The 25,706-nt window shown below is 43.7% G+C and overlaps 1 protein-coding gene across 6 annotated transcripts in view; it reads right to left on the minus strand.

Annotated features, from left to right (window-relative positions):
• patj (PATJ crumbs cell polarity complex component) overlaps positions 1-25,706 on the minus strand; it is a 166,576-nt gene that overhangs the window by 136,487 nt on the left and 4,383 nt on the right. For all 6 annotated transcript variants that reach the window (XM_039002140.1, XM_039002141.1, XM_039002139.1 and 3 more), the window contains exons 6-12: positions 25,078-25,270; positions 13,091-13,219; positions 7,767-8,012; positions 7,257-7,359; positions 6,883-6,971; positions 6,350-6,488; positions 1,082-1,243 (exon numbers count right to left, since the gene is read on the minus strand). In XM_039002140.1, coding sequence (XP_038858068.1) covers positions 1,082-1,243; positions 6,350-6,488; positions 6,883-6,971; positions 7,257-7,359; positions 7,767-8,012; positions 13,091-13,219; positions 25,078-25,270 — 1,061 coding nt within the window. The remainder of the gene's footprint in view (positions 1-1,081; positions 1,244-6,349; positions 6,489-6,882; positions 6,972-7,256; positions 7,360-7,766; positions 8,013-13,090; positions 13,220-25,077; positions 25,271-25,706) is intronic.

Below are 25,706 nucleotides of genomic sequence, written 5' to 3' on the forward strand. Positions count from 1 at the left end.
TACCCCCCTCTCTTCCCCTGTACCCAGCTCTAGCCTCCTGCTATTCCGTTACCCCCCTCTCTTCCCCCTGTACCCAGCTCTAGCCTCCTGCTATTCCGTTACCCCCCTCTCTTCCCCTGTACCCAGCTCTAGCCTCCTGCTATTCCGTTACCCCCCTCTCTTCCCCCTGTACCCAGCTCTAGCCTCCTGCTATTCCGTTACCCCCTCTCTTCCCCCTGTACCCAGCTCTAGCCTCCTGCTATTCCGTTACCCCCCTCTCTTCCCCCTGTACCCAGCTCCAGCCTCCTGCTATTCCGTTACCCCCTCTCTCCCCCTGTACCCAGCTCTAGCCTCCTGCTATTCCGTTACCCCCTCTCTTCCCCCTGTACCCAGCTCTAGCCTCCTGCTATTCCGTTACCCCCCTCTCTTCCCTTCTCGCCTTTCTTGATATGTATATCTTGCAGGGTGGATGTGTAGCATGTCTGTAACAGTGCCCAACAAGCCTGCTGTGGAGGAATACGAAAGAGGGGGTGGAGGAGTGGTTTACGGGGATGGAATGGTTGGGTTTGAATGACTGCGTGGCCAGCCGATGACCTGGACCCCGAGAGAGGGGGGGGGGGGGGGGGGGTGTAATACAGGATCAGGTTTAAACTGACTGTTTAAAAAGAGAAAGAAAAACTGCCAGACCACCGATGGGGGGAGGATTATAAAAGAGAAGGAAAGTGATCACCTCATCTGGACAAGCAATATTTGCTCACCGTGACTTGTCGTTCTGTCACTAACGTGCAACAGGTACTGACACCTTACCTGGTTAGCTGACATTGTAACAGTTGACCGGGATGTTGACCCCTAGTGGCCGACTATCCAACAGTCACCTAGCAGCGCTGTGTTTACGCAGTGTGTGTAAGTGGCAGCTGCCTCCCTCTAGACAACAGATGACTGACTGGGAGTGCGTCTACGGAGTAATGAGGCGTGTGTTCTATGATCTGATCTGCCCTGACCCAGGCACTGGGAGGATGAGGTGACAGAATGAGAGAGAGACGGATGGCTAGATGAATGAATGTACGAATTAATGGACGGACCGACGGCTGGATGAGCTCACCACTGGCCAGCTGTGTTCTGCTGGTGCTCATCAGAAGTGTCTCAGTGGGCTCCAGTAGGGGGGCCACGCTGGAGGCCACGCTGGAGGCCCTCTGCAGGTCTGATGACCGAGCTTTGATCTCTGCAGACCTCTTCAGAGACACACGGGACGGCTCTCTCTGGACTACAACACACACACACACACACACACACACACACACACACACACACACAACGTATCTGTTTATTTAGTCATATCTGTGGTGCAGTTCAGACATATCAAATGAAACACCAGTAGCCAGACAAAACAGTGTACTGGTCAGAACACAAGGCTGGTTGGAAAGACATGTGTTGGGGATATTTGTGGTCAATTTGAGCCAGGCCTTGCACAAATGAACACTCAATCACATTGTGTGTGCGCGTGCACGTGAGTGCGACCACATTCAATGACATTACACCCACTGCCAACAATACACGTTTTCAGAAGAAATCTGGTTGTGGGCTATTGGAGAAAAATATCCAGTTTCAGCTTGGATGTCCTGAGAGGAAGTGGTATAATTTCACTGCTCACAGTGCTTTAGTTACTTCATCCTAGATACGCGACCCGGGGGAATATTTGTAGCGGAGTGTCCTCGCCAATCATTTCTGATTCCCGGTCCAGTATACAGCGCCTTCAGAAAGTATTCATGCCCCTTTGTCCACATTTTGTTGTGTTACAGCCTGAATTTGAAATTGATCAAAAAGATTCCCCCCCCATTAAGCCCCCATCTACACACAACATCCCGTGAAAAAATTAAAACATGTTTTTAGAAATGATCGCACAATTATTGAAAAGGAAATACAGAAATCTCTTATTTACTTAAGTATTCACACCCCTGAGTCTATACTTTGTAGAAGCACCTTTGGCAGTGATTACAGCTGCGAGTCTCTCTCAGTAAGTCTAAGAGCTTTCCACAACTGTATTGTACATTTTCCCATTATTCTTTTAAAAATTCTTCAAGCTGTCAAATTGGTTGTTAATCATTGCTAGAAAACTATTTTCATGTCTTGCCATAGATTTATCAAGTAGATCCAAGTCAAAACTGCAACTCAGACACTCAGGAACATCCACCGTCTTCTTGGTAAGCAATTTCAGTGTAGATTTGGCCTTGTGTTTAAGGTTATTGTCCTGCTGAAAGGTGAATTCATCTCCCAGTGTCTGGTGGAAAGTACGTTTAAAAGCATACTCATATAACATGACGCAGCAACCACTACGCTTGAAAAGATGGAGTGGTACTCAGTAATGTGTTCTATTGGATTTGCCCCAAACATAACACTTTGTATTCAGGACAAAAAGTGAATTGCTTTGCCACATTTTTTGCAGTTACTTTAGCGCTGTTATGGAATATTATTATTCTGTAGAGGCTCCCTTCTTTTCACTCTGTCAATTAAGTTATTATTGTGGAGTAACTACAATGTTGTCATACGGTTTTAAAGTCACCACTGGTCTCATGGTGAAATCCCTGAATGGGTCCCTTCCTCTCCGGCAAGGGAGTTAGGGAGGAGGCCTATATCTTTGTAGTTTCTGGGTATATTGATATCCAAAGTGCAATGAATAACTTGGCCCATCTACCAATAGATGCCCTTCTTTGTGAGGCATTGGAAAACCACCCTGGTCTTTGTGGTTGAATCTGTGTTTGAAATTCACTGCTTGACTGAGGGATCTTACAGATAATTGTATGTATGTGTGGGGTGAAGAGATGAAGCGGTCCTTCAGAAATCATGTTAAACACTATTATTGCACACAGAGTGAGACCATGCAACTTATAAAGTGACCTGTTAAGCACATTTTGACTCCTGAACTTATTTAAGCTTGCCATAACAAAATGGGTTGACTACTTATTGACTAAAATACATTTCAGCTTTTACTAATTTGAAAAGAAAATCTAAAAACAAAATTCTACTTTGACATTATGGGGCATCTGGGTGTAGGCAAAACAAATCTCAATATAATCAATTTTATATTCAGGCTGTAACACAACAAAATGTGGACAAAGGGATGTGAATACCTTCTGAAGGCACTGTATACTACACCCTCCAAGTACTACATTACATGACAGAAGGCCAGTGTTTGTGTGTGTGTGTGTGTGTGTGTGTGTGTGTGTGTGTGTGTGTGTGTGTGTGGGTGGCATGGGCAGTATACCGTCCAGGGGGGTATTTTGAAATACAGTCAGTAAGATTTTGAAAGGCGTCAATAGCGTATGAAAATCTGGATGCCGCCCAACACTAGTGTACATAGAATGGAGCGTTACTTTTACAAGGCTAGCAGTGTTCAGTTAGCACTGTATGCCTTTCCCCCACCGGTGTAATGAAACAATAGCAGTCCAGGAGAGATAAGAATCACACTGTGGCTTAACTTGCTCTTCTAAATCACCTCTCGCACCGCTCGGCTGACCAATAGTACCGGACACGGACTCGTAGAAGTCGCAGGAAATTAGGTCATAGATCTTGGGACGCTTTGCCGACGAGATACTTTTTGGAAATTAGAGCAAGTAAACACATTCCTTATCGCAATCTTCCCCTGTGATGCTGGGTGGTAATTGGAAATGGCCGGAAGGAGTATGAACTTATTGTACAGGGTCATGTCCCAAATGGCACCCTATTGCCTATAAAATGCCTACGCAAACTATTCCACACCCCTTGACTTCTTCCACATTGTGTTGTGTTACAGCCTGAATTTAAAATTGTTTAAATTGAGATTCTCTCACACAATACACCATAATGTCAAAGGTGTATTATGTTTTTAGACGTAAAAAAAAAAGTATTACAAATGCAAAGCTGAAATGAATGACTTGAGTCAATAAGTATTCAACCCCTGTTATGGCAAGCCTAAATAAGTGCTGAACAACTTACATAATACGTTGCATGGACTCACTCTGTATGCAATAAGTGTTTAACATGATGTTTTTTATGATTACCTCATCTCTGTACCCAACACATACAGATAATTGTAAGGTCGAGCAGTTAATTTCAAACACAGATTCAACCACAAAGAACAGGGCCCAGATTCACAAAACCTTAAGGAATTTCTTCTTAACTTACTTTTCCCCCTTAACTATAGACTTAACTTTCTTCTTAAGCAAAGTTGCTATTCCTCAAAAAGGTTCTTGGAAATGTTAGTGCCATTTCTTATGTTTCTCCTTAAGCAAAAATGTAAGAACTTAGATTCTTGAAAATAAAGTCCTTAGAAATGTTATAAATGCCAAAATAGCTAAACCCTTGTCTTAAACTCAGGGTAGTGAGAGAAAGCAACTAACTTAACCTGAAAGTTTCAGTATTCATTATTTTAAACACAATAACATGTTTTAGAACAGTAATCTCAGTAAGAAATATGCTAAAACGATTGCCATTGCTAGCTAGATAGCTAGCTAGCTAAAACGGTTGCCTAGCAACAAACATCTTCATTAGATTTGTAAGTTCATAAGAAAATCATTCAATCTTAAGATATTGTTAAGGAATTGTACTTATGAATTTCTTTTTTTTCTTAAGAAGCTTCTTAAGTTTTTGCGTAAGACGTATTTTATCCCTTTGAGCATGGTGAAGTTATTAATTAGACTTTGGATGGTGTATCAATACACCCAGTCACTACAAAGATACAGATGTCCTTCCTAACAGTTGCTGGAGAGGAAGTAAACCACTCAGGGATTTCACCATGAGGCCAATGGTGACTTTAAAACAGTTACAGTTTAATAGTTTAATGGCTTCTGATAGGAGAAAACTGAGGATGGATCAACAACGTAGTTATACTACAATACTAACTAGTTATTCCACAATACAGTAAAACTACAACAAAAAAAGGCCAAGAAATGAACTTCACGTCCTAAATACAAAGTGTTGGGGCCTCCCGAGCGGCGCAGTGGTCTAAGGCCCTGCATCGCAGTTCTAGCTGTGCCACTAGAGATTCTGGGTTAGAGTTCAAGCTCTGTCGCAGCCGGCCGCGACCGGGAGACCCATGGGGCGGCGCACAATTGGCCCAGCGTCATCCGAGTTAGGGGAGGGTTTGGCCGGCAGGGATGTCCTTGTCCCATCACGCACTAGCAACTCCTGTGGCGGGCCGAGCGCAGTGCACGCTGACACGGTTGCCAGGTGTACGGCGTTTCCTCCGACACATTGGTGCGGCTGGCTTCCGGGTTAAGTGGGCATTGTGTCAAGAAGCAGTGCAGCTTGGTTAGGTTTCGGGGGAGGCACGGCTCTCGACCTTCGCCTCTCGAGTCCGTACGGGAGTTGCAGCGATGAGACAAGACTAACTACCAATTGGATAACACAAAATTGGGGAGAAAATACAATACTAAGTGTTATATTTGGGACAAATCCAACAACGCATCACTGAGTACCACTCTTCATATTTTCAAGCATGGTGCTGGCTGCATTGTGTTATTGGTATGCTCGTCATCGGCAAGGACTATGGAGCTTTTTTAGGATAAAAAGAAACGGAATAGAGCTAAGCACAGGCAGAATCCTAGAAGAAAACCTGTTTCAGTCTGCTTTCCAACAGACACTGGGAGAGGAATTCACCTTTCAGAAGGACAACAAGCTAAAACACAAGGCCAAATATACACTGTAGTTGCTTACACAGACGACATGGAACGTTACGGAGTGGCCTAGTTACAGTATAGACTTAAATCGGCTTGAAAATCGATGCAAGACTTGAAAATGGCTGTCAAGAAATGATCAACAGCCAACATGACAGAGCTTGAAGAATTTTTAAAAGGATAATGTGCAAATATTGTACAATCCAGGTGTGCAAAGCTCTTAGAGACTGAATGACTCACAGATGTAATCGCTGCCAAAGGGGATTCTAACATGTATTGACTCAGGGGTGTGACTACTTATGTAAATTAGATATATTTCTGTAATTAGTTTTCAATACATTTGCAAAAATGTCTAAAAACATGTTTTCACTTTGTCATTATGGGGTATTGTGTGCAGATAGATGGGTGAGAAAAAAATATATATTTAATACATTTTGAATTCAGGCTGTAACAACAAAATGTGGAATAAGTCAAGGGGCAAGAATACTTTCTGAAGGCACTGTAGGGAATAGGGTGCCATTTGGGACGATCCCCAGGACAGTGGAGTTAGGATGGTGAAGTTGGCATTTCTGTCGACTTCGCTAAGGGAAATGCCCATAGTTTCTATGAAGTTAGTGGATTTACAGTACAGTGCTGTAGAAGGGGTAGTGACACATTTGTAATACACACACACATACACATACATTCATGCGCACAGGTGACTGATGAATAGTCCTTACCTTTGTCCAGGGACCTCTCCAGTGAGGGTCTGGGCGAGGCCATCTTCCTGGCCAGGGTGAGGTGGACCGTCTGGCCCGTCTGCTTCATCACCTCCAGAACTTCCTGGTTAGTGAAGCCCTGCAGGCTCACCCCGTCCATCTGACAAAGGAACAGTCCAAAATTACTTAGTTCACCCTATCCATCAGACACAATGGAAGAGTCCAACAGTACTTACCCCAGCCCGTTCTTCTAACACAATTGAACAGGCCAACATGACAAGTCATTGAGAACACCATATTTTTTCTATAGAAACCTGACAATAAAGGCCTGATATGGTTGTGTTATACTGTGATGTATGGGTTTTGTTGGTTAGGTGAGTCCTAGCCATGCCCAAACAAACCTGACTCAGATTGAATCATCTAAAATCAGGTGTTAAGTGCTGTGTTGGGACATTTCAAGAATGGGTGGAAAAGGCCACTATCCCTCACTGTGCACATGCACACCTAGGGGTTAATTAAGGTGGCACTCATTAAAAGCTGATTACGGGTCTCACCGCTATGATCCTGTCGTGGATGCGTATGTTTCCGCTCTGCTCAGCTGCACTCCCAGGAACTACGTTCTTCACAAACACTCCCAACGCGTCTGAGACACACAGAGAGCAAGAGCGCGAGAAAGAGCGGAGAGATCAGAGAGAGAGAGAGAGAGAGAGAGAGATCAGGGAGTGAGAGAAAGGGGTGAAGAGAGAAAGAGCGATAAATAGAGGGGAATAAAGCAACAAGACAACATTTTTTTTTAAATCCATCGCAACCACAGTGTCATCAAAGCATTGAGTGACATTAGATAACAGATCTGAGTGCAATAGGGGTTAGGGGCTAGGGGACTAGGATTAGGGGCTAGGAGTTCACATGGTATAGGGTATCGGCCTACCTTCACTGGTAAAGGCATTGTAACCGATGATGGAGATGCCCAGGCTCTGGCCCTCCTTCTTCATCAGAGGCACTTCATGGATCTCATAACCCTCCAGGTTGGGCTGGAACAAATAGGGAAACAGACAGAGACATAGAGCAGCTATACGGTATGTGGATTTGTTGCCATTTTTATGTAACTACGCAAGTCAGTTAAGAACACATTCATATTTACAATGACGGCCTACCCCGGCCAAACCCTAACCTGGACGACGCTGGGCCAATTGTGCGCCGCCCTATGGGACTCCCAATCACGGCCAGTTGTGATACAGCCCGGAAGAGAACCAGGGTGTGTAGTGACGCCTCTAGCAATGAGATGCAGTGCCTAAGACCGCTGCACCACTCTGGAGCCCCAAAAACATACTTTGTTTTTGGTGTGTGGGTGTGTGCGGAGACAGGCAGGGGCAACAGGAGGTATGTGCATGGTGAGAACGTATGCATGCGTGTGTTCCCCATCCCCAGTCTCACTTACAGTCCTGCTGAGCCTGCGCTTGGGTCCGACTTCAGGCAGTGGGGGCAGGGCTGAAACGGGACTGGCGGCGGGCGGGGGAGGGGGCGGCAAGGAGGTGGAGGGCTGTCCCGAGGGGTCACGGGCGATGAGCATGCGCACACGGCTCCCGCAGCCCTGCAGCACCTTGACCACCTGGTCACTGGCCAGGCCCCACGTGGGGGTCTCCCCGATACGCAGGATGTGGTCGCCGGTACGCAGACGCCCATCCTAGGAGGGGGAGTAGAGAGAGAGGGGGGAGGCGGGATAGGGGAGGGAGAGGAGAGAGGGAGAGAGAACATTTCTGAACAAAATTGTAACTAACTTGAAATCTTACTGTAGATCATACATACATTATAATTCATGGCCTAGGAATAACCACACGTTCCATGTATTTCACATAATTTCTTATAGTTTGTAAAAGTGTGCCAGTACATGAAAGAACCACCCAGAAACTCTGCTCATATTCAGTAGCCTCATCAAACCATTTCAGCCAATGTGGTCCAATGCATTTTACACCCCACTTGAACAGGCTAGTCCCACCCTGGTCTGGCCTGGCCCGCGCAGCTAAACTAAGAAATCTATTCCCCGACGTGCAGGTCAAGCAGAATAAACTCAGACTAAAAAGAGATCATGATCCACAAAGAGATGGGGAGAATGGCAGCCTTTGTGGAAAGACAGATGAAAATCTTTTGATGCATAAACTTGCCGCAGAAAATCTCCCAACTTCTCTCCCTGGGTCTGTGCACGGGACAACAGGGGCTCATGGAAGGAAGACAGGCGCAGCCATTAAACGTTGAAATGGGAAACGCCAGGGTCTAACAAAGCCCCAATTTTGACAGCTTTTTTGGAGCATAAAATCCAGTCATGTGTGAAATGCTGTACTGTGTGCCTTTTGAACAAGCAGGGTTTTGTTGACTGTGCATGGGCTCTGTTGGACATTCAGAGAGAACGAGAAAGAGAGAGAAAGTGAGAGGGGGAGCAACAGAGAGAAAGAGCAAGAAAGAAAAGGGAGAAAAAAGTGTAGATTAAAAGAAAAAAAGAGTGAGGGGGAGAGGGGAGGACTGGTGCAAGGGGTTTCAAAAACAAGGGACAGTGTTTTTTTATATCCAGATCCCTCCTGGATAACACTTTCTTAGAAGTTAAAACCGACATTGAGAGTTTTTTTTAAAAACAAATCAAATGACATGTTACCATGTTAACTCAAACTGAATACACCCCAAGGAAAAAAGCTAAGTGTTGAGTGGAAGTGGAGAAGAAAGAAAGGGGACGCTTGTAAATGAGCATCGGCTGTGTCAGGGACTTTGGGCGTATGCAAGTAAATCTTTGGTGAACATCTCTGTAATTGCGAACAGAAAAGCAGTCCTTCGAGCCGGACGTGGGGCGAGCTGGCTCTGTGTAGCCAGGATGTAATCCCCTTACAAGGTGATTATTTTTTTCCCCCTCCGGCTCAATGGCTATTATAATGTAACTGAGCCTTTTGTGGGACGCGCTCGGCATTAATTCAGCTAAACTGGCTGTTACTATTCATAGGGGATGACCGGTCTGGAAGATTGTTAAAGCGAAGCTCTGCGTATGTAATGGTGTAGTAGGCCTACTGCTGAGGACTATTGGGCAATGGAAAAAAAGGGGTCACAGCCGACATCTTGAATCGTCTATTCAAATTCTTAAATTTGACTTTTCAAAATTGACTAATCCGTTTACGCATACAGTTATTTCATATTTTTACTGAACCTCTATTAAAACTAGGTAAGTCACTTAAGAACAAATTCTTATTTACAATGACTGCCTACCAGAAGGCAAAAGGCCTCCTGTGGGAACGGGGGCTGGGATGAGAAATTAAACAATAATACAGGACAAAACATACTTCACGACAAGAGAGACACCACAACATTACATAAAGAGACATCTAAGACAACATAGCATGGCAGCAACACATGAAACAGCATGGTAGCAATACAACATGACAACATGGTAGAAACACAACATGGTAGCAGCACAAAACATGGTAGAGCACAACATGGTAGAAGCACAAAACATTATTGGGCACAGACAACAGCACAAAGGGCAAGAAGGTAGAGAAAACAATACATCACACAAAGCAGCCACAAGTCAGTAAGAGTGTCCATGATTGAGTCTTTGAATGAAGAGATGAATAGAAAACTGTCCAGTTTGAGTGTTTTTTTGCAGCTTGTTCCAGTCGTTAGCTGCAGCAAACTGAAAAGAGGAGCAACCCAGGGATGTGTGTGCTTTGGGGACCTCTAACAGAATGTGACTGGCAGAACGGGTGTTGTATGTGGAGGATGAGGGCTGCAGTAGATATCTCAGGTAGCAGGGAGTGAGGCCTAAGAGGGTTTTATAAATAAGCATCAACCGGTAGGTCTTGCAACATGTATACAGAGATGACCAGTTTACAGAGGAGTATAGAGCGCAGTGATGTGTCCTATGAGGAGCATTGGTGGCAAATCTGATGGCCGAATGATAAAGAACATCTAGACGCTTGAGAGCACACCGACCTGCCGATCTATACATGATGTCTCTGTAATCTAGCATGGGTAGGATGGTCATCTGAATCAGGGTTAGTTTGGCAGCTGGGGTGAAAGAGGAGTGACAACGAGAAGAGCGATAACGATAGAGGAAACCAAGTTTTGACTTAACATGCAGCTTTGATATGTGCTGAGAGAAGGACAGTGTACCATCTAGCCATACTCCCAAGTACTTGTATGAGGTGACTGACTACCTCAAGCGCTAAACCCTCAGGGGTAGTAAACACACCGGTGGAGGTGTTCAGAACAAGGTTAAGGGAAGAGAAAGCTTGCTGTACACTAAGAAAGCTTTGTTGTAGAGCGTTTAACACAAAATCCAGGGAGGGCCCAGCTGAGTATAAGACTAACATCTGCATATAAATGGGTGAGAGAGCTTCCTACTGCCTGAGCTATGTTGTTGATGTAAATTGAGAAGAGCGTGGGGCCTAGGATCGAGCCTTGGGGTACTCCCTTGGTGACAGGTAGTGGCTGAGACAGCAGATGTTCTGACTTTATACAATGCACTGGGAGAGGTAGTTAGCAAACCAGGCCAGAGACACCTCAGAGACACCAATACTCCTTAACCGGCCCACAAGAATGGAATGGTCTTCCGAATCAAAAGCTTTGGCCAAGTCAATACAAATAGCAGCACAACATTGCTTAGAATCAAGGGCAATGGTGACATCTATGAGGACCTTTAAGGTTGCAGTGACACATCCATAATCTGAGAGGAAACCAGATTGCATACCAGGGAGAACACTATAGACATCAAGAAAGCCAGTCAGTTGATTATTGACAAGTTTTTCCAACACTTTTGACAAATAGGACAAAATAGAAATAGGCCTATAACAGTTAGGATCAGCTTGATCTCCCCCTTTAAATGGACACACCGTGGCTGCCTTCCAAGCAATGGGAACCTCCCCAGAGAGGAGAGAGGTTAAAAAGGTCCGAGAGAGGCTTGGCGATGATAGGGGCAGCAACCTTAAAGAAGAAAGGGTCTAAACCATTTGAACCATTAGTGTTTTGGGGGTCAAAGTTTCAAGAGCTCCTTTAGCACATCAGACTCAGTGACCACCTGCAGGGAGAAACTTTGCTGCGGGGCAGGGGAAAAAGAGGGAGAGACATCAGGGATAGTCGCATTAGAAGGGGTGGGAGATGAGGAAATGTTGGATGTGCAAGGAGGCATGGCAGAATCAAATATGAATCCTGACTTAATGAAGTGGTGATTAAAGAGCTCAGCCATGTGCTCCTTGTCAGTAACAACTACATCATCAACATTAAGGGACATGGGCATCTTTGAGATGGAGCAAATAATATTGACCACTGGCATAACTAATTGAGTGAATTCTACAGCTAAAATAACTATCCCATGACAAGAGTTGGCAAATAGAATACAAAACACAAATGAAACATCTATTAAATGTGGGCATCTTCAGATACCTGTTTAGGGTGGAAAATTCCTGTAACTTTCCAAAATTCCCTAGATTTTCAGAAATCCAGGTTGGATGATTTTTAGAATTAGGAGGGAATAGCTGCAAGTGAATCCTCCAACCTGGAAATTCTCTGAAAAACCTTGGAATTTTGTGAAAGTTCACATAAAATTGCAAACGTACCTCTTAACGGACTGCTCCATCTACAGATAACTGAAATTAACATCCCATCATGCTTAGGGTCATGTATAAACAGTTGCCCATTATCTTGGCTACAATAGCTCGAAAAAGAGATTTCAGTGACTTTGAAAGAAGGGTGTCAAAGGAGGATAGGGGGTTTAACCATATCCCTGGGGGGGGGGGGGGTTCTAAGCTAATATATGGAATTATTTTAAGACGGTCATACCAAGGATCAACTTGACATTTGATTTTGAACTTTAATTAAGGTATAAAAAAAAAAGTATTACAAAATTATTGGATGAAACATTGAATTTGGCATTACAGAAATAAACCAATAAAAACGCATCGAATAACAGATTCACTACATGAAACATGTGAAACAAGAAGTTTGTTCTGAAGTGTCTGTCCTACATCTGAGATATATTTATTTTTTTAGGAAACTTATTTTTATATATATATTTATTTATCCCCTTATTTTAGGCACTAACCTATTTCCACATATACTTCCATAAATTGTTTTAACTATTAACGGGGACCTTCGAATGAGTCTTGTGTGGTTTGTGGGCATCCTAGGGAGAAAGCCATCGTGTTCGTGAGAGTCTCAGCTTTCCACAGAGGGGTCATATTAGTGTGTCGGCCAAACCGTTAGGACACTAAACACATTTGTGTGACCTCATGGTCTGACAAACACCACTCTAGCTCTGCCACCTTTTACCTCAAATGCAGAAGGATATTGGTGTGGATTGAGACGCAGCCCATGCAAAAAAAAACATCTCTAGCTAAAAACAGACAGATTTTGATGGGGATGTTTTTGTTATGTTAATTCGGTTTCCGCGGGCCGCAACCATTGTAGGCCGAGGTTTAAAAGGTGGGTGGGCATGATTGCAACCTAATTTAACACTTATCGGAGATTCTGGAGCTGCACCTGAGACAGCGTTTTCCACCACCGTCAACATAACACCAAATTATGGGACTTCTCATGGAAGAATGATGTCGCATCCCTCCAATAGAGTTCCAGACACTTGAAGAATTTATAGCAAGTTATATTGAAGCTGTTCTAGGGTCTTGTGGTGGCCCAACGCCCTATCCATACACTTTATGATGGTGTTTACTTTATTTTTGCAGTTACCTGCATTTACTTTGAAAGCATGAGTTTATGTTACGTCTAATATACCTTATCAGCCACACTGTTTGGCACCAGGGTCCTCACCACCACTCCTGTGGCCTTGCCTCCAACAATACCGAAGCCCAGGCCCGAGCCGTCGTTCACCAGCTCTATCTCCTCCACATGGCCCCACTGCTCCTGGACGGTCGATACAGCGAGAGAGGGAGAAAGACAAGAGTGAATGATTGATTCATATAAACCCAATGTGTGTGAGCAGGGCTGTGATAGAATCAGTGATTGAAGGCTAATCCTGTTGAGTAATAAGACACAGAATTGTGCTTGCTGCAACATGGGTTGCAAAGGTCTCAGAAAACCTTCTTTTTTTTAGATTGGAACTGTGGTTCTGGACAAAAAAAGCATGTTCAAAAAAGATTTTTCATTAAAAGTGTTTCTTAGACCAGGACTAGAGTGAAAACGACCCTTAGTCTGAGGCCTGCCAGAGTAAGCCTTATCAATTATCAGTTCATACGTGACCTGCAATATTAACTTGGGTGCACATGGGTGTGGGGAAATATTGGGCCCAACTTAATGGTTTTTGCTAAAATGTCCAAAATATAAACGAAGTGGCTGATCAATGTGAACGTCAGTGAGTCCCTTGGGTCCTGTTCTCAAGCCTCCTTCCTCCCTGATCACACACCCAGTCCACCCCCCCCATCCCGTCCTAATCACCACGACGTCTACTCCATGGCGTTTTATTAACCAACCAATCGGCTGCTACAATCAGAACAGCTATTTTCTCTTATTACACGGCGTTATCTGATGGGTGACTTCCTCTGCAGTTTGCTCTCTATCTAATGAAACCTCATTGTGGTGTCCTACGTACTGCAGCCCCTGGGGAGACAAAGCTTTTCTACCCCTCCTGCTCACTGCTTATCCCGCTTACTGAAGAAAAGTGAAGAGCCATTTCCCAGATAAGAAGTGGAGCTTCACAGTCAGCAACACAGATGTGTTTTGTGGCGAGGGCTGGTTTCCGTCTGAGCTTTCAGGCCAAATGAACGAGTGTTGCTTGTTCACTTACGAGGAGAGTTGTAAGCAGGCTTGGTTAAGTTCAATAAGCAACTTTGTGAGTGTAAGGAAGCAGATTGAACTAAACTTGTTTACAACTTCTACAGTCCGTGTGAACACATCTTATTCTGAAAACTGAGAGCATCTAGATGTGAAGAGTCTATCTGCTGTGTTTAACAGTCTACAAAGGCATTCAAATCAAATTTTATTTGCCACATGCACCGAATACAATAGGTGCAGACCTTAGTGAAACGCTTACTTACAAGACCTTAACCAAAAATGCTTTCAGAAGTTTAATAAAAATAAAATATTTAAAAAATAAAATAAATTTAAAATAAAAATCGGTAAAAAAATTGAAAATAAAACAAATAATTAAACAGCAGTAAAATAACAATAGCGAGGCTATATACAGGGGGTACCGATACAGAGTCAATGTGCGGGGGCACCGGTTAGTCATGGTAACATGTACATGTAGGTAGAGTTATTAAAGTGACTATGCATAGATAATAACAGAGTAGCAACAGCATAAAAGAGGGGTGGGGGTGGGGCAATGCAAATAGTCTGGGTAGCCATTTGATAAGCTGTTCAGGTCTTATGGCTTGGGGGTAGATGCTGTTTAGAAGGGGGGGGGGGGGGGGGGGGGGCTTGGGCCAGTTGCTGCGGGGGATGCAGAGCTGTTGGCCAGGGTTGGAGTAGCCAGGTGGAAAGTGTGGCTAGCCGTAGAGAAATGCTTATTGAAATTCTCCATTATCGTGGAGTTATCGTGGTGACAGTGTTTCCTAGCCTCGGTGCAGTGGGCAGCTGAGAGGACTAGGGTGGCTGGAGTCTGACAATTTTTAGGGCCTTCCTCTGACACCGCCTGGTATAGAGATCCTGGATGGCAGGAAGCTTTGCCCCAGTGATGTACTGGGCTACCCTCTGTAGTGCCTTGCGGTCAGAGGCCAAGCAGTTGCCATATCAGGCAGTGATGCAGCCAGTCAGGATGCTCTCGATGGTGCAGCTGTAGAACCTTTTGAGGATCTGAGGACCCATGCCAAATCTTTTCAGTCTCCTGAGGGGGAATAGATTTTGTCGTGCCCTTTTCACAACTGTCTTGGTGCGCTTGGACCATGTTAGTTTGGTGGTGATGTGGACGCCAAGGAACTTGAAGCTCTCAACCTGCTCCACTGCAGCCCTGTTGATGAGAATGGGGGCGTGCTCTGTCCTCTTTTTCCTGTATTCCACAATCATCTCCTTTGTCTTGATCACGTTGAGGGAGAGGTTGTTGTCATGGCACCACATGGCCAGGTCTCTGACCTCCTCCCTATAGGCGGTCTCACCGTTGTTGGTGATCAGGCCTACGACTGTTGTGTCATCAGCAAACTTGATGATGGAGTTGGAGTCGTGACTGGCCATGAAGTCATGAGTGAACAGGGAGTACAGCAGGGGACTGAGCATGCACCCCTGAGGGGCTCCCGTGTTGAGGATCAGCGTGGAGGATGTGTTGTTACCTATCTTTACCACCTGGGTGTGGTCCGTCAGGAAGTCCAGGATCCAGTTGCAGAGGGAGGTGTTTAGTCCCAGGGTCCTTAGCTTAGTGATGAGCTTTGAGGGCACTACAACGCTGAGTTGTAGTCAATGAATAGCATTCTCACATAGGTGTTCCTTTTGTCCAGGTGGGAAAGGGCAATGTTGAGTGCAATAGAGATTGCATCATCTGTGGATCTGCGTAATGCAAATTGGAGTGGGTCTAGGTTTTCTGGGATAAATGGTGTTGATGTGAGCCATGACCAGCCTTTCAAAGCACTTCATGGCTACAGACGTGAGTGCTACGGGTCGGAAGTCATTTAGGCAGGTTACCTTAGTGTTCTTGGGCACAGGGACTATGGAGGTCTGCCTGAAACATGTTGGTATTACAGACTCGGACAGGGAGAGGTTGAAAATGTCAGTTTAGACACTTGCCAGTTGGTCAGCGCATGCTCGGAGTACACGTCCTGGTAATCCGTCTGGCCCTGCAGCCTTGTGAATGTTGACCTGTTTAAAAGGTCTTATTCACATCGGCTGCGGAGAGCGTGATCACACAATCGTCCGGAACAGCTGATGCTCTCATGCATGTTTCAGTGTTACTTGCCTCGAAGCGAGCATTGAAGTAATTTAGCTCATCTGGTTGGTTCATGTCACTGGGCAGCACGTGGCTCTGCTTCCCTTTTGTATTCTGTAATGGTTTGCAAGCCCTGCCACATCCGACGAGCGTCGGAGCCGGTGTAATACAATTCAATCTTAGACCTGTATTGATGCTTTGCCTGTTTGATGGTTTGTCGGAGGGCATAGCGGGATTTCTTATAAGCTTCTGGGTTAGAGTCCCGCTCCTTGAAAGCGGCAGCTCTACCCTTTAGCTCAGTGCGGATGTTGCCTGTAATCCATGGCTTCTGGTTGGGGTACGTACGGTCACTGTGGGGACGACGTCATCGATGCACTTATTGATGAAGCCAGTGACTGACGTGGTGTACTCCTCAATGCCATCGGGAGAATCCCTGAACATATTCCAGTCTGCGCTAGCAAAACAGTCCTGTAGCTTTCTTATTAACTTAGTCACTGGTGTTACTTGCTTTAGTTTTTGCTTGTAAGCAGGAATCAGGAGGTTATAATTATGTGCAGATTTGCTAAATGGAGGGCGAGGGAGAGATTTGTACTCATCTCTGTGTGTGGAGTAAAGGTGGTCTAGAGTGGAGTAAAGGTGGTCTGAGTTTCCCTGCATTAAAGTCCCCGGCCACTAGTGGCGCCGTTTTCTGTTTGCTTATGGCCGAATATACAGCTCGGTTTTAGTGCCAGCATCGGTATGCGGTGGTATATAGACAGCTACGAAAAATACAGATATAAACTCTTGGTAAATAGTGTGGTCTACAGCTTATCATGATATACTCTACCTCAGGCGAGCAAAACATCAAGACTTCCTTAGACATCGTGCACCAACTGTTGTTTACAAATATACATGGACCGCCACCCCTTGTCTTACCAGAGGGCGCTGTTCTATCCTGCCGAAAAAGCTTAAAAACCGCCAGCTGTATGTTATTCATGTTGTCGTTCAGCCACAACTCGGTGAAACATAAGATATTACAGTTTTTAGTGTCCCGGTGCCAGGATATACGTGACCGTAGTTAGTCTATTTTATTATCGATTGATTGTACGTTGGCTAATAGGACCGATACCTCCGTCTCTTTCTCTTGCAAATGACGGGGATGAGGGCCTTGACGGGCGTCTGAAGTAAATCCTTTGCGTCCGACTCGTTGAAGAAAAAGTATTCCTCCAGTACAGGGTGAGTTATTGCGGTCCTGATATCTAGAAGCTCTTTTGGTCATAAGACGTAGGGGCAGGGACATTATGTACAAAATAATTTACAAATAACTAACAAAAAAAACGTACACAATTGGTTACGGGATAGTAAAACGGCAGCCATCTCCTTCAGCGCCATTCAGTGGCTTAGGCTAATTGATTTTATCACATAAAATGTATGTTTACATGCTACCATTCTGTCATGGCAACTAAACAGAGCCCAAATTATCATAATTAATATAGGCCTAGCAACTCTGACTGTTGGAACAATAACTATTCATCATGAGATAATTAAACAGTATTTGAACAACTTCATTAATGTAACTAAAGACCTAACATACCCTTGATATTCTCAATCCCACAAATGCTGTGAGCAGGAACAAAAACAATTCAGGGAAAACAGTGGGCCAAAGTGCATTTCCTTCCATATTGACAGTTCAGCCCCATGAAAGGTTAAATAATTATCAGACAAAAGAGTTGTCTAATGAAACCCAAACAAACACAGGTCTGGGTTAATGACAGTTTTAATGAGAAAGCCATAATGGGAACGTGCAACCCAGGCACTCAGTTTCAGAGAAGAAAAACTGTTTTACTGGGAGCCTGGAACAACATGCCTCCCAGATCATCTTCCTGGAAGCAAGGTCCGTATTAGGAGTAGGAATGCTGATCTGGCATCAGGTCCCCCTCTGTCCATGTAATCCTATTCATTATGATTCAAAATGTATCCTATATCAACACTCAGACTTTGTGGACAAGGCATCTCATTACAGTATAGAAGTGTATCATGTCAGACATTTTTTTTTAAATGTTCAAAAAAACGTAGGGTTTAAGATTATGCCAACGTGCTCCAAAAGCTCCAGAAGCCATGTTTAGTGCGAATGTCAGGTATGAGGTGGATGGACGAGAGAGGGGAACGCACCTGAGCAACAACAGCATCTGTACAATTTGCAATTTAAGGTACAGAACGAAGTAAACCAATCCCTGAAGCCAACCTAGGTCAATATTTTCTCAGCTTTTCACGATAAGAGAGCAAGTCTGGATGGACAGAAGGCAGGGGGGGGGGGGGGGGTTGTTTAAAAGAGGAGCTTGGGAGCTGAGGAACATTTGTTTAAGGGGAAGATTCAGTTGATGGGTATCGGGGACGAGGGGCCGAATGACATCGTGACCTCTGATTGACAGGAGAACCGTTTTGCGGAAGTTGCTTTTGGCGTACCTCAAAAAGTAAAGAGATTGTTTTCCATCTATATGGAACCCTGTCACACTGATGGAAACTATGACGCAATAAATAGGCTCACGACAGAGTGATTTTATGTCACTTTTTCACGACATAACCCAACGGAGAGAACGAATAGAGAGAGTGGTGCCAAGTAGGGCAGGGCCGATACAAGTATCGCGATACTCGTTAGGATCATAGCAAGGAAACAAAGCACAAAGCGGATTTTACTTATTGGAAGGCAGCCCTAATGTCAGAAACAAACATGTTTTCATCCAGTCACATGTATCTTTTTTCCAAGTTATAGCACACAATATTTTACATACAGCAGGACTTTAAAAGGACCCAACAGTTGGATCCGCTTCGTGTTTTATTTTTGCCACGGGAAAAAAAAATTGCGATACTGGTATCGTCACAGCCCTAATGCCAAGCTGACAATTCAAGAGAATCAGCGAGCGGTGTCTGGGTTTTTGTAGAGGCGGAATCTTAGCTCAGGGTGATAGATAGGCCAGGGAAAACTGCAATAAAAATCAACTCCAGATTTTTTTATTTTTTGCCAGCGCTCCATTAAACACGACCTCAAGAGAAACATGAATAAAACACAAGGTAAAGCAAGGCCCCGGCTTGATACGTACGCAGGATATGGCCTCAATCCAAACTGGATTAAAAACAGGAATAGTGAAAAAGCACACGATAATGACCTCAATGGCTGGAACTAGGCCTAACTTGTCTGTCGTCTCATTTGCATTAAACTTTTTTGAGGGTTTTTCTTTGTGGTTATTTAAAGGTCCAATGCAGCTGTTTTTATCTCAATATCAAATAATTTCTGGGTAACAATTATGTACATTACTGTGATTGTTAATTTAAAACTGAAACACCTTAAGAGCAATTTCTCATGCAATAATTTTGAGACATGGATTGTGTGTGTGTGCCATTCAGAGGGTGAATAGTCAAGACAAAAGATTGAAGTGCCTATGAACAAGGTATGGTAGTAGGTACCAGGTGCACCAGCTTGTGTCAAAAACTGCAACACTGCTGGGTCTTTCACGATTAACAGTTTCCTGTGTGTATCTCGAATGGTCCACCACCAAAGGACATCCAGCCAACTAGACAACTGTGGGAAGCATTGTAGGAATGCTTTCAACACCTTGTAGAGTTCATGCAACAACAAAATGAGGCTGTTCTGAGGAGAAAAGGGGGGTGCCGTGCAACTCAATATTAGGAAGATGTTCTTAATGTTTTGTACACTCAGTGCATATAAAACACAGGGTAATCATGTTTTTGACTGCACTGGGCCTTTAATTAAATGTGCAGCGGTTAGGACTGTTTCTGTTTATAACAAATATATGCCATATGTTTGTTGTCGGGGCTTCAGGTTAATCGTATCCGTCACCCCAGTGTTGATATAGCCGGTCTCATTTTCACCCGCTGCAAGTTGCTCATTCTACACCTCCCTTCACATGTCAGTTCAGATAAAAAATTCAACCTATTTGCGCCAATAGAGTTTAATGGCAATAATGCTTTATTAATAACTACCAATCTTTGCCTGCTTATACATTGAACTAAAATATAAACGCAACATGCAATCATTTCAAAGAGTTACAGTTCATATAAGGTATTTTTTATTTATTTTTATTTAGACCTAATCTATGGATTTCACATGACTGGGAATACAGATATGAATCTGTTGGTCACAGATACAGAAAAATAAGTAGGTACATGGATCAGAAAACCAGTCAGTATCTGGACAATTTGCCTCATGGAGGGCGACGTCTCCTTTGCATATACAGTACCAGTCAAAAGTTTGGATACACCTACTCTTTCAAGGGCTTTTCCTTATTTTTACTATTTTCTACATTGAAGAATAATAGTGAGGACATCAAAACTATGAAATAACACATATGGAATCATATAGTAACCAAAAAAAGTGTTATATCAAAATATATTTTCGACTCTTCAGAGTAGTCCCCCTTTGCCTTGATTACAGCTTTTTTACACACTCTTGGCATTCTCTCAACCAGCTTCATGAAATGCATTTCATTTAACATGTGTGCCTTGTTAAATGCTAACTTGTGAAATGTCTTTCCTTCTTAATGCATTTGAGCCAATCAGTTGTCTGGTGACAATGTAGGGGTGGTATACAGAAGATAGCCCTATTTGGTAAAAGACCAAGTCCATATTATGGCAAGAACAGCTCAAATAAGCAAAGAAAGACATGAAGGGTTGACATCCGTAAAATTTCAAGAACTTCAATAGGTTCTTAAATTGCAGTCGCAAAAACCATCAAGCGATATGATGAAACTGACTTGCATGAGGACCGCCACAGGAAAGGAAGACCCAGAGTTTCCTCTGCTGCAGAGGATAAGTGCATTAGAGTTACCAGCCTCAGAAATTGCAGCCCAAATAAATGCTTTACAGAGTTCAAGTAACAGATACATCTCAACATCAACTGTTCAGAGTAGACTGCGTGAATCAAGGCTTCATGGTCGAATTGCTGCAATGAAACCACTACTAAAAGGACACCAATAAGAAGAAGAGATTTGCTTGGGCCAAGAAACACAAGCAAAGGCCATTAGACCAGTGGAAATCTGTTCTTTGGTCTGATGATTTTTGGTTCCAACCGCAATGTCTTTGTGAAACACAGAGTAGGTGAACAGATGATCTCCACATGTGTGATTCCCACGTGAAGTATGGAGGAGGTGTGACGGTGCTTAGCTGGTGACACTGTCAGTGATTTATTTAGAATTCAAGGCACACATAACCAGCATGGCTACCACAGCATTCTGCAGCGATACGCCATCCCATCTGGTTTGCGCTTAGTGGGACAACCATTTGTTTTTCAACAGGACAATGACCCAACACAGTTCCAGGCTATGTAAGGGCTATTTGACCTAGGAGAGTGATGGAGTGCTGCATCAGATGACCTGGCCTCCATAATAATCCGACCTCAACCCAATTGAGATGGTTTGGGATGAGTTAGACTGCAGAGTGAAGGAAAAGCAGCCAACAAGTGCTCTGCATATGTGGGAACTCCTTCAAGACTGTTGGAAAAGCATTCCAGGTGAAACTGGTTGAGAGAATGCTAAGAGTGTGTAAAGCGGTCATCAAGGCAAAGGGTGGCTACTTTGAAGAATCTGAAATATAAAATATGTTGATTTGTTTAACACTTGTTTGTTTACTACATGATTCCATATGTGTCATTTCATAGTTTTGATGTCTTAACTATTATTCTGCAACGTAGAAAATAGTAAAAATAAAGAAAAACCCTTGAATGAGTAGGTGTGTCCAAACTTTTGACTGGTACTGTAGTTGATGAGGCTGTTGATTGTGGCCTGACGTCCCACTTCTTCAATGGCTGTGAGAAGTTGCTGGATATTGGTGGGAACTGGAACATGCTGTCATACACGGCGATCCAGAACATCCCAAACATGCTCAATGGTTGACATGTCTGGTGAGTATGCAGGCCATGGAAGAACTGACATTTTAAGCTTCCAGGAATTCTGTACAGATCCTTGCGACATGGGGCCGTGCATTATCATGCTGAAACATGAGTCGATGGCGGCAGATGAATGGCAAAACAACGGGCCTTAGCATCTCATCACGGTATCTCTGTGCAATCAAATTCCCATCGATAAAATCCTGTGTTTGTTGTCTGTAGCGTATGCCTGCCAATACTATAACCCCACCTCCACCATGGGGCACTCTGTTCACAATGTTAACATCAGCAAACCATACATGCTGTCTGCCATCTGCCCAGTACACGTGAAACAAGAATTCATCTGTAAAGAGCACACATCTCCAGCATGCCAGTGGCCATCGATGGTGAGCATTTGCCCACTGAAGTCGGCTATGATGCCGAAATGCAGTCAGGTCAAGACCCTGGTGAGGACGACAAGCACACAGATGATCTTCCCGAGACGGTTTCTGACAGTTTGTGCAGAAATTCTTACACGTGGTCTGCGGTTGTGAGGCCGGTTGAACGTACTGCCAAATTCTCTAAAACGACGCAGGCTTACGATAGAGAAATGAACATTCAATTCTCTGGCAACAACTCTGGTGGACATTCCTGCGGTCAGCATGCCAATTACATGCTCCCTCAAAACTGAGACATCTGTAACATTGTGTAGTGTGACAAAACCACACGTTTTAGTGAGCTGCACCTGTGTAATGATCATGCTGTTTAATCAGCTTCTTGACATGCCACACCTGTCAGGTGGATGGATTTTCTTGGCAAAGGTCAAATGCTCACTAACACGGATGTGCGCAACATTTCTACGAAATAAAGTTTTTATTATTTTGTTTAAGCTCATGAAATATGGGACCAACTCATTACATGTTGTGTTTATATTTGTGTTCAGTGTAGGTTACCTGACACTGAATAACCAGAGGAAAGCTAAAATTTCATTTAACAGTTTAAATTCGTGAAAAATGTATCAACTAAAAACAGAGCTTCTTATAGTCTTAGATGACCATTTAAAGACTTGTATTTTAACTGTTTTACCCAACAACAAATCAATGATGAACTTTTTCTATGCATTAGGTCTCCGAACTCTTCTTTCTTCTCCTTGACTTCCAGGTCTACATTGATTGAGCTAGCGCAGTGACTTAAATACATATTGTCAGGAGGCAATCCTGCAAGTGAAGCACTAACTTGATTTCCTTCAGGCTATAAGGACATCAACATCATAGACTCAATGCCAACAGCCCACGGGTAGTAAAATACTGCATAAATATGAATATCAAATCCGAATTTGGACTCCTACAGAGTCAAGTAGCATCACCTAAAACCTGACCTCCAAACAAGATTGATGCCATTTACTCTCCAGTGATGGTCAAGTGCCTGTTTTTGTGACAGGCTACAGAATAACAGGAAATAGCCTTGGCCTTTATGACAGTGTTAAAAAGCATAAGAAGGCCACGAGGGCAAGCACTTCAACATTTTTAACCACATTAAATCAATAACAGTACCACTTTTAAAACGAGAAACAGTTGCCTCCTAATCATGGGTTGCACCTCCATCGCGTTGTTGATATTGTTATGAACGCTCCTACAGACGCCACAGCCATATTGGTGCCCGACTGACGCCCAGTCATTCTGAACATGGCTTAATGACTCTTTCGTCTAAATTACACTACAGTAGCGTGGAAATACGATGCCGTTGTTAAATTTGGCAAATAATAAGTAGGAAATAACTTTGTCATCATTATGACATCGTCAAATTTACTTGATGGCATTGGTGCCATTAGCTAGCAAAGCTAGTCAAAAATATACTGAACAAAAATATAACCGTAACATGCAACAATTTCATAGATTTTACTGAGCCTCGGGAGGTCACTGTTTTTTTTGTGCATTGAAATTGCCATCGATAAAATGCAATTGTGTTCGTTGTCCGTAGCTTATGCCTGCCCATACCATAACCCCACCGCCACCATGGGGCACTCTGTTCACAACGTTGACTTCAGCAAACCGCTCGCCCACACGATGCCATACACGTGGTCTGTGCTTGTGAGACCAGTTGGACGTTCTGCCAAATTCTCTAAAACGACATTGGAGGTGGCTTATAGTAGAGAAATTAACATTCAATTCTCTGGCAAAATCTCTGGTGGAAATTCCTGCAGTCATCATGCCAATTGCACGCTCCCTCAATACTTGAGACATCTGTAGCATTGTGTTGTGTGACATAACTGAAAATGTTAGTGGCCTATTATTGCCCCCAGCACAAGGTGCACCTGTATAATGATCCTGCTGTTTAATCAGCTTCTTGATACGCCACACCTGTCAGGTGGGTGGATTACCTTGGCAAAGGAGAAATGCTCAATAACAGGGATGTAAAAAGAATTGTACACAAAATTTAAGAGAAATAAGATTTTTGTAACTATAGAAAATGTCTTAGATCTTTTATTTCAGCTCATGAAACATGAGACCAACACTTTACATGTTGCATTTATATTTTTGTTCAGTTTAGATAGCAATGCTAACATTACCTAGTAAAAATGTGGTGCTGTCCCCTCAATCTTAGCTAGCTGAAGTTACACTGCATCTAAGGTCAATCTGGCGACGTCATAAAGATGACAAAAAAAGATGTCATAATTATTTGCCTCCTTCTGAAATGTCACCTTGTTTCCAAGCTTCTATAATGCACTTTAGACTAAATCTTCATCAGCGGCCATTGAGAAGGCATTGAGTAGAATCTTCAGTTGGCCATCAGTCCTCAAGAGAACGTTCAAAACAATATTGTGACGAAACGTGCGACCCATGAATATCTTCCGATGGGTTATCTGAATCAACCTCAACAAACACAGTCATGCAGCGCTCAAAACAGTGAAAGCACATTGCCTTTAATGTATGTATTCGAAAGGGCCAAAATCCAATGTAGCACCATGACATGACAGTGGTCTGTAGAACATATATCAAAATATGAAGACATTTTCTTACTGAGATACATAAATACATGCTTTGAACTTACATTCTGAATGATGGGTCCGGGCGGGGGCAGTGGCGTGTGCTGTGTGGCAGTTGATGGGTTCCGGGCCACCACCAGCTCCACTCTGTCCCCAGGCTGCTGCAGCAGAGTGATGGCCTGCTGCTGGGTGACACTCTGGTCCAGGGGGGTCCCGTTGATCACCAGGATCTGGTCGTTCTCCAGCATGCGCCCATCCCTACCGGCACACACACATACACAATACAAATAAGGAATATATAATTTGTAAAGCCCTTTTTACATCAGAAATTTAGCAAGGAAGTCCCATAGAGATAAAGACACGTTTTAAAGGGGTTCTTTGCTCATAAGGTCTCTCTATAACAGCAGTGACCTGTCCGTAGTCTGTGTTTCCCATTTTTGGCAGTGCCCTTTACAAGCAGTGTTAAATTAACTAGAAATGTCTCTACATACCCTTTGTTGTTGACATAAGCTGATACAAGCATATTATGCATTGTTTATGACTGTGTAATGTTATCCTTGGAAGGGGGCCTAATAAGAGTTGGCAACCTTCTAATATGCGTATATTAAGGTGTCCTTGACTAGATTATCAGGTAATATTGCAGAATGTTGTCGTAGAGTTGGTCTGAACTAGAGTTGCAAGATTCCAATAACTC

The sequence above is a fragment of the Salvelinus namaycush genome, chromosome 10 (genome assembly GCF_016432855.1).
Source record: "Salvelinus namaycush isolate Seneca chromosome 10, SaNama_1.0, whole genome shotgun sequence".
NCBI classification, from domain to species: Eukaryota; Metazoa; Chordata; class Actinopteri; order Salmoniformes; family Salmonidae; genus Salvelinus; species Salvelinus namaycush.